This window comes from Montipora capricornis, chromosome 12 (genome assembly GCF_036669925.1).
Source record: "Montipora capricornis isolate CH-2021 chromosome 12, ASM3666992v2, whole genome shotgun sequence".
In the NCBI taxonomy this organism is placed as follows: domain Eukaryota; kingdom Metazoa; phylum Cnidaria; class Anthozoa; order Scleractinia; family Acroporidae; genus Montipora; species Montipora capricornis.
Genome location: NC_090894.1, coordinates 4364668 through 4374667, shown reverse-complemented (window position 1 = coordinate 4374667; position 10000 = coordinate 4364668). Strand labels below are relative to the sequence as shown.

Genomic DNA, 10000 nt, shown 5'->3' with positions numbered 1-10000 from the left:
CATCCTTATGGGAATAGCATGTAACCTGAAAAAAAAGTCAAAAATTAAACGTCCAAACCATGCAGCCTAAACCAGCCAGACTTTAGTATTTTACTCTGTCTAACACCAGACGATTTTACTCATCAATGGGGAACCCCTGGGAGTCAAAGGGTTAACCTTGAATTAAATGCTGAAAGAAAATATTACTTGTTTTGGTGATGCCTGCAATATTCTAAGTACTGTGCTGCGTTAATTGCTGAAGGTTTAATTGCTTTTTTTCCCGGTGACACCCTTTTATAGCGCATCTTTGTGTTTACCCAAGGCTTTGCATACAAGATATTATGTTGTCTGCACCTGTTGTTGCTCTGGGCCATGTTCTTTGGGGTACAGGTGTGGATGAGAGTGTAAAAGTGCTCCGCCAGCTCGGTGATTCTTAAATGTTACCACTGAACCAAAAGCAAGGTCTGATAGATAAATATAAAATAAAAATAAACTAATGTGAGTCATCAATAATAATACTATTTTTAATTAGTAAACAAACAGGAAAAGCAAAAATTAGAAACTTTAAAATTAGAGGGCTCTGTTAATTGTGGAATGTGACCTGCTAAATTCACTTATGCCCAGAAATGAAAGTAATTACATGCAAGCCCAATTTTGACATCCAACATGAAGTGTCTCTTAACGAGTTTAAGCATTTCCTACCTATTTCAAACAATATTTTATAAGGTTAGAGTAAGGGTTAGTATTATTCTTAGGTCACAGTAAATGCAGCAGTTTTTTTTTTTTTGGTATTTGCGGGACAATAAGACCATTCTACAGTGTAGCTAAGTTACCTGGCCTAAGCATGGAAGCAAGGCTGCCCATGACCCTGCTTTGTTACAAACCTTTGTGCTCTTCTAATGTTAATTAATGTAGAAGTACAAGGGGTTACGTTTATGCAAACGTTGGCCATGTAGCACTTATATTTCAAACAGAATTAACTATGAGAGGGTGATGTGAAGTGTATTTTCTACCCATGTAAACCATGTGAGTGTTAGCCCTAGTAATGGAAATGGGCCCACTCAAGGACAGAGAAAAACTCTGACCAGGAAGGGAATTGAACCCATGACCATCGGGTTAGATCACCGCTGCTCTAATGACTGACTACAAGGTCAGACGGGAGCAGGTCGTGGGAATCAAAGATGTCACATTCCCGGCAATGAATAATTGTGCGAGAACAAGGGGTCATGTTTTAAAATGCGAACGGTGGCCATGTAGCACTTATATTTCAAGAGAATTAGCTATGAGAGGTCCTTCCTGGTCAGCAGAGTGTTTTTCTGTCCTTGATTGGGCCCATTTCCATTAGTTAGGGACTAATGTTCATATGGTTTTATATGCGGGCAGAAAATAGCACTTCACATCATCCTCTCATAGTTAATTCTAATGTTAATGTAGACTAATAATTAGAATTACAATACAGTTTACATGATAAAAGCGGTGTGGCCGGTATGAATACAAGGTCACCGGCAGCCTCGCAGCCATTCATAGGTCATGCCACTTTGTCTGTATCCTTAGACACAAGCGATGTTGGGGAAAAGAGCAAATGGAAACTTTGTGACGCTTATTGAAATCTGCATCTATCTATTAATTAGTTGCATTTCTGGGTATATCTATTGTAGCAACATGTACATTGCCCTAACTCAACTTTTGGGGGGGGGGGGGGGTGCTGCGTTTATTAACAGTGGTTAGATTCTCTAACAAAAAGATTAAAAGATGAAGATAACACTAAGTTAAAACATACATTGTAAACCTTTCGTTCTTAATGGGTTTCAATGGAAGCTCACCATACTATAGCCTGAAGGGAAGGCTGAGGGCGGGAGACGACTGACATTTCAGGCTCACCATACTAAAATCCTGACACTATTGATACTATAACTGTGGGTATTAGAGCGGCAACAGGAGTACATTATTGTTTAAGGTGGTAACCGTCATGACTGTTGGCAGTTCAAAACGCATCAAGTTTGGTTCAATTGTTTAAATCAAAATCAACATAAAACTTAATTACTTCCCTGGAAAGTATTGAGAGCAAGGTCTTTTTAAATAGACAGTACCAACCTGCTGGCACAGCATTCTTGTAAAGAACATTTCCTTTTAGAGTGGACTGAAATGCTGAACTAAAAAATCCATCACCTGGACCACTGAAAAGTGAGGCAAACAAATGAAGGATTTCATTTTTTGGGTCACCTTTTAACAAAATTACTTCAGGCAAGAACTCCTTGGTTAGCGGCATGACTATTCCAGGGGTAGGGGGTAGGGGGTGAGTACAGTGTTTGGGCCCAATGTTAGCATTTAAATTGTAAAGGTTGGTTGTTTCAGCTATGGTACCCTTTACGCCCCCCCCCCCCCTACCCCTCCACTCCTCACCCCCTACCCCCCTTTTACCTGAATCATGCATGCTCACATTTAGTTTTAAATTTCTCACAGTTAGAATCTTCAAGCTCTAGTGCCTTGAATTTCTCATAGCCTTTTTCACAGACTTCATGAATGTTCAAATCCACCCAGACTGTACATTTTTTTTATTTTGCCTTAATTTGTAGCTGTTATGATACATCTAGAAGAAATTAACCTTGTTTTATTTAGTTGGTCTTCTTAGTTTGCTTTTCATGGATGATTGTTTTTCCTTCAAACTTTATAAATTATATATTGGAAGCAGTGTTTTGTAAATACTGTAACTCCTTGTAAGTACCATATTGTTTGTTGTTAGTAAGTTATTGTGCGTACTGTAAGTACTGTAATGTTTATTATCATTTTTATTTATAAATTACATATTCTATGTACTGTACAGTAATGCATTGTACTGTGAAAAATAAACAAATTACAAAAAAAAAAATTGCCTTTCACTCAATTCATCACTGTGACAGGTACATTACACATAGGTTGGAAGCTTTATAAGGCTGGGTTGCATGGATTTATCAGCACCTGGGCTGGCTGATCAGAGGTCTCTTTTCTTTTTGCGCTCACTGGGCTGATGAGTATGTGAAAAGAGACCACTGCCAAGCTTTGAAACTCACTTTGATCCAACAGCTGTCCACGATCTTGGATGGCACTCTTCAAATCGCATGCCCCAAAATTGATACATGTATGTTTGCTGACCGTGGCTTGAGCCTGCTGTGTCCCGCACCTTCCTTTCCAGTTATCCCACTGTTGTTAAGTGAGCCCACACAACATGACGTACATGTATCATGTGAGGATTTGGCCACTTAACATGCTTAACATAGTGAGTTCTGACACACGGCCTGTACTCATCCGTCCAGCAAACACAAATTAAAGAAAAGAGACCTCTGCTGGCAGGGAAATGGTTCATACCCCAGCCAAGCGCACCTCGAACCCTTGTTTTGCACACTTTGTTAATTTGCAATTTGCAAAAACTTTTTTCCCCACTTACATGTAATTTTAGTCCGAAAGTTCAACACCACACGGAATGCACCCCGGCCTTTTAAATTAATGGTAAAATTATTTAATTTGTTCACATACAGTGTAGTTCTTTCTTACGTTTTTGGGAGAAGCTGGAAGTGGATGGCAAACCAGAAAAGATACACCAAGATAGGCACCATAATTAAGCATACTACTCGAGCCATGAAATGCTTACCCACTTCAAACTATAACAGGGAAAAACAAAACAACAATAATTACTTTTATCATAATAAACTATGTACATTACATTGCATAAACAACGGGTCAGGAGCAATTCAATACCTAATGGTATATGGAATATATGGAGGTTTTTGGAAGTCACTTATATGAATGCATGAACCTCTGAACATAAATAACATGGGTGCTCATCAGAAAATTTCCAAAAAAACACTGCTTTAGAGATCCCAGAATCTTGTTTTGTGATGCATGGCTTAAATTCATTTAAAGAGGTATCAATATTTATTGTTAAAAACAGAACTTAGGTAATGCAGTTATGGAATCCATCATTTTTAACAGGACTGGTTGTCATTGAGTTGTTGCCCTTAAAGGCATACCACATGTATTTGACAGCAAAGTTTGCGCAAGATTGAAAATTGACCTAAAATAATAATTATTATGTAAACATTATAACAATAATTATAATAATAAAATTATAACATTTTGTTATACATGATCGGGCCACTTACATGCATGCAGCAAACCCTTCATTATCAACATTTAATACCCCTCTTTTTCAATAAGAAATGACTCATTTTGTTGAGAACTTGTAACATTTTAATATTAATTCCATATTAAGAATACTAACCAGTGATAGTGAGAGATCTCCTAATAGCTCCCACAAGTTCATGACTGTGGTGATGCCAGCCCAGAGGATCACAAACAGACCCACCCATTTACAGCTGAGGAGAGCAGATGAAAAATGATCACAATTAGGAAAAACAGATCCTCAAATTTCAACTCTTGGATTTTACGATGCACTACATGTACATGACCTATCAAGTTGACATGAATACATTTTTGGAATTCATGTGCATTATAAGAGAGAGCTGCTGTGGGAAAGGGAATGCAAATTCCATCTGTATTGCAAGATTTTAAAGACTTCTTTTTCTTTTCCTTAAGCTTATGTTTAAGCTACAACTGCCTAGCATTAATAGAACCACGGTTCTCCCTAGTTTTCAGCACAACTGGTAAGGGACCTTTTCAAAGCGGTAAAGCATTTGTTTATTGTTGGACGTTCCGCAAAGGATAAGCGACTGCTGAGCGTTTGCAGGCAGTAATAAGTGCTCTTGCAAGCGGTAAATTTTACAGGTTACCGCCTGATAAGGAGAACCCTGATAGATGATGAAATAAACTCTTTTTCTTATAAGACTAATATGCTTCACCTAAATGCACAAGACAAAGAAACTCCTGAAGCAGTCATCCAAGCCCACCACTCGAAGGAATATGGACTGGAAAGAAAAATAATGAGCAGATATGAGAGCAACACACAACAATAAGAAATCACTTTCAATTAATTGTGGAAGTCTTAAGTTCATGCATTGTATACCCAAGCACAAGTGCTCCACTGAAAAACTACAAATAAATTAATCAAACTTTGATTGATTTGATTTGTTGTACATGTATTAATGAAATCAAATTAAATGTTGGTTTTTGTGGAGCATCCAGAGGAAACCTCCTGAACCACCATCATATACCAGTATCTTAAAGGTAAGATTGTACTATCTGCCCCTCTTTGCCAAGAAAAAACCAACTTAGGTTAAAATAATGTGTTGTATCTTCTATTTGACCTTGACTTCAAAAAAGGCATAACTCCGGGAAATCAAGGAATTGTACCACAAGGGCACAGTGAGTCTGTTGAAAGGCCTGTGCTCTCCTACTACGTAAACCATCCTTTTCCAATTTACATGACAACACATTTACCAGCTAATAAAATATTATTGTACACTAAAACTAAATTGGGATGTCAATGTTGGTGTCAGGAGGTGTTTTCAAGATTTAGCTATTTTGCCCTTACGTAATCTAATACAATGACCAATCATTCATTGTTTGGATTAAGTTCTTTTAATGGTAAAAATTCCTGGTGTTAAGAGAACCAGCACCACAGTAACTGGAAGAGGAATAATTACAACAGGGGCAGATCTAGAATAAATAATGGCCGGTTTCCAAAACAATGAAAAAATTTCTGGGGGGGGTCTCTCCAACTTTGTCGTCATTTTTTAATACCAATAACATCAAAATTAAACAGGCTAATATTTGGTGTTTAGAATAAATACACTTACACATCTCTGCAGTTTTGAAACTTGGTAAAACAGTAAGTCGACAGCATAATATAAAACATGAGAATAGGATCCAGAAGAATGTACTGGGATATGGTTATACACCCATGATCTGAAATAAAGGTAAAACTTGAAGCGAAATTCAACACAAGTACAACATTTAACCAATTGATTCCGAGCAAGACTTGACAGATTTTACTGTGTAACGCCAGACGATTTTACTGATCAACTGGGAGCGTCCTTGGGAGTTTGATCAGTGGGTTATTAATAAGCAATGTCCTCTCCATTAGTACTATTATTAGTCTCAGTAACCAGCAATAAACAATTAAGAACTCCAAAAAGCTTTACCTGCATTAATAGGGTCCAAGGAAAATTGGAGATAGAGTGAATTCTTGCCAGATAATCCCATGATGCTAAATATGTTTAATTAGTGATTGCTATGTGGGCTACCAGTTAATAATAGTTGCACCAAGAAGAATATTCTAAGGTAGGAAATTATGATTAAATTGAAGGAGATACATTGTATAAATTATCATTATTAAAGCAACTGCAAGAATGCTGTTCATTCAAGCTAGAATTCTGTGTTGATGACTGACCACTTACCAAAAACAATAAATGCAGTGCCAAGGATTGCAGCCCCAGTAGATTTGGTGAGTTCCCATACAGTGAGATAGGCAAGTGGTATACACAGAGAACCCAATATTGCACAGAACTGCAATGCAAGAATTAGACAAAATGTACTTTGTAAACACTGCAAAATCATGCATGCAACATAGAAAGGGTATTGATCGCTAACAAATGGCAAGTCTTACCAATCTCATTCCTACATAGCTGTTCTCTCCATACTGATCTCCGGGCTTATCAAATGGAAATGAGCCATTGTAACCACTCAAGTAGCCTGCTAGTGCTATTGACATCTGTTACAGAAAGGAAAAGGTTTAACATCAATGCAGGGAAAAAACTGAGACCAAACTTTTCAAAAGTAGCCAGCAACAAAAATCAGTGGATGTTCTATCCCTTAAACCTTAGCAGTGTCACTTTCTCCCAGCCAATGCATTGAGTGATTTTACACTGTCATGAGTGTAACACTTAAAGTGCCCCTAACCCCAAAATGTTTTTTTCGCTAAAATGAATCTTTGCACCTGTTCGTAACGCATTGCGGCAATTTTTTTCCTTTTTCTAACAAATCTACTTTGTGTGCATGTTTACAAAGAGTTAATGTAATGTAAATCAGTTTGTGACATCACATCAGGAATACTAAGACCCACTCTCCTTCTGACTCGGTCATGAACAAAAGATGCTTGGATTTTCGCAACTTTCGAAGCCTATAAAATGGCAGAATTTGTTAGAAAAAGGAAGAAAATGCCGCAATGCGTTTCGAACAGGTGCAAAGATTCATTTTAGCGAAAAAAATATTTTGGGGTGAGGGGCACTTTAAACATAAAGATACAAGGTCAGACTATCTAGGTTAGACTAATATTTTCAAGGCAAAAAAAATCGGAAAAATTAATTTTAAATTAAACCGCTAAAATCGCTTTTCTTTATTTCCCGCCAAAATCGGCGTGCAAAAAATGATTGACGAATCATGTCAATCACACATGAAAGGATTGGGTGTCCATTGACAGCCTTTAAACATGCAATCTGCCATCTTAGCATGTGCCGAATGCTGATTAGCTCAGCATAATTGGCTTTCAAGTGGGGGGCAGAGTTATTCAGCAGACCGTGAGCTACTCGATTTTCTAAGGGTTTATTTTGACGCCAGAATTACAACTTCTGGGACCTCATGTCCCGACGGGTTTTAAGATATCACTTCCAAATTTTCAGTTCTAATAGATGATTGTACAGCCCAAAAGATGGTGTGAGGGATTTTTAGTTTGTCTTCAGAGACTGATTTTATGGCACTTTTTCTGCTCAAATTAAAGTATGAGATGAGAGTTTTGACTTTAATGCATGATGTTTCCTTCACTTCTTAACATATTAAAAATTCCTTCAAGGTATTGGAATGCGTTGACATCTAAAAATGTGACAAAAGTGTGGTTATTTTCACAATTAAGTGAAGGGGCTGGAGCTTCTGCAGCAGACTCGGTCATTCTGAAGTTGAGGCCTCAAAACTAAAAGGCAATATTAAATAGACCAAAAAACTAAAACTTTATTTAAACAATTCAATCTATTAGCTTTATTTATGATATATAGTTTGACCCTATACAAAAAATAGCAGCGCGACAATATTTCCACGGACACCTCATTTTCCTTTACTGAGACCTTAAGTCTTTTGCATTGTTTAGATCTGAAATAGAAAATCACATGATCACTTCAAGAAGGATGGAGAAGAAGGGGTGTGATCTCTTTGCTGTACAGATTTAATTATGCCCAAAAAAATATTTACCTTGGCTAGAGGTGGATGAACATCAAAGAAGAATTCTCCTTTCAGGTAATAATTTGCATGCTTTCCAAAATGTGTTTCATCCCAACTACAAGAAGAAAAACAGTATTGAAGAATTTTTAATTTGCCTAAAAACAAAATTCATATAACCATGTGGTTTTTATACTATATCTGCAATACAGCCACCACCAAAACTAATCAACAAAGACAGAGAAAAACATGTAGGGTCCCTGATTGGCTGTATAAGCAAAACTCTTGATCTTCTCTGTATATTACTATGCCATTTTTGTATTAATTTATCAAATGTACTATAGCACAGCTTTCCAAATACAGATACATGAGTAGTAAGCTTACAGCGCACAAGTGCTTGACAAAATATCATTGGGTAGACTGTTCTAATAAATCAAATCAAATGAAAGAAGAACAGTCAAATAAATAATCTTGATTTTTAGCCCGAGAAAAACTTCTCAGAGATGAGTAGAGAACCAAGAAACTCAAACCACACATCACCAAAACCTGGATTAAATGAACCTTGGACACAATTCACTACTTGCACAATTTCCCATAATACACCTCTATTACCCCCCAAAACTTTTGCATAACCATGTGCATGTTTGCAATTTCTCCTGGGACATGAAAATGTCCCAAGAGAAGTTGAAAACAATGCCTATACAGATTTTTGGGGGGTAAAAGAGGTGTATTATTGGATTTGTGCAAGTAGTGAATAGTGGGGTAGCCAAGCACAGAGTCTCACCATTACATCAACCCTATATGTCATCAATACCAGGAAAAGAACAAAGGATTTTACGAACACATCGGCCAACTTGGATTCTGATGGCTCAAGTTTACACATTAACTTTTGTAGTATAAGAAGAGAGTTCATGTTCCCCTCATCAGAACCTGGACAGAATCACTGAACGAGAATCCTAGAATGTGGAGATTTGTTAATTTTATCAGACTCAGGAATGTATTCAGAAAAAATAATCTGAAAGCTGTTGAACAGAAGTAGTTTCTATGACCTTCAAGTCCAAGTTTACTTAATGAATATGGGAACCGTACAGTGGAACAAATAGAAAATTAAGGACTACTGGTAATAATAGACATTCAAACATAGTGATGTTGGGAAGCCTAAAGTAAAACCATAATGTCATGCTAGTCCTTATTAAAACTGGACAGAGTCAAGATAATAAAATATTATTGTTATATACCTAGACCTAGACTTTCACTCAACCAAACGAGCACTGTGATTGGTTGATTATTGTCCCTAATCAAATTCAAATGTTACCCACCAGGATACAATTCAGCAGTTACGTTGTTGCCTGAATTATATTAGAGGCATGGGCAACACACCCCCTCTTGCCCCAGTCTTCACTCAGTTTTCTCATAATTGCTTGGGCAAGCCTCATCACTTTTTTCCTAAGCAACTAATAGCCTAGGATGGGCTAATTGATGTAGGAGTCTTATGGGAACTACATGTAAGGCATTATAGTGGATCCTATATACTGCTAGTGAAAACAATCAGGTAGTCTGAATTATTTTTATTAGTTACATCACTATATTAGTCTCACTGGATTTTGCTTGTCTCAAATTTGCTTCAAAAGAAATTATTGCTTTATCAATTTATGCAAAATCACACAAAGTGTCCTGTTTTTCTGCGTGGTTGGTATTACAGGCAAAGCTGCACAGAACACAACCGTAAAAATCCCCTGGGTCCCAGCACAGCCTGGGTATTAAAGAAACAACACAAACAAACTACAGCAGGTGGCAATGTTGTTGACAGGAGTGAAAACTTTTTGTTCAAAATTTTATACTTTTTAGTTTCAAATTAAGAAAGGAAATGAGAAAATAATTTCAACCGGAAAAAGGACAACAAAAATTTTCTTACTTTCTCATTAAAAAAAACCTAAAA

The 10000-nt window shown here is 37.0% G+C and overlaps 1 protein-coding gene across 2 annotated transcripts in view; it reads right to left on the bottom strand.

Moving 5' to 3' along the window:
* LOC138026128 (protein O-mannosyl-transferase 2-like) overlaps window positions 1-10000 on the bottom strand; it is a 31070-nt gene that overhangs the window by 17755 nt on the left and 3315 nt on the right. For both annotated transcript variants that reach the window (XM_068873329.1, XM_068873330.1), the window contains exons 2-11: window positions 8095-8179; window positions 6521-6625; window positions 6312-6420; window positions 5712-5820; window positions 4815-4880; window positions 4238-4331; window positions 3511-3617; window positions 2074-2156; window positions 334-443; window positions 1-25 (exon numbers count right to left, since the gene is read on the bottom strand). The exon at window positions 1-25 is cut by the window's left edge and continues 42 nt beyond it. In XM_068873329.1, coding sequence (XP_068729430.1) covers window positions 1-25; window positions 334-443; window positions 2074-2156; window positions 3511-3617; window positions 4238-4331; window positions 4815-4880; window positions 5712-5820; window positions 6312-6420; window positions 6521-6625; window positions 8095-8179 — 893 coding nt within the window. The remainder of the gene's footprint in view (window positions 26-333; window positions 444-2073; window positions 2157-3510; window positions 3618-4237; window positions 4332-4814; window positions 4881-5711; window positions 5821-6311; window positions 6421-6520; window positions 6626-8094; window positions 8180-10000) is intronic.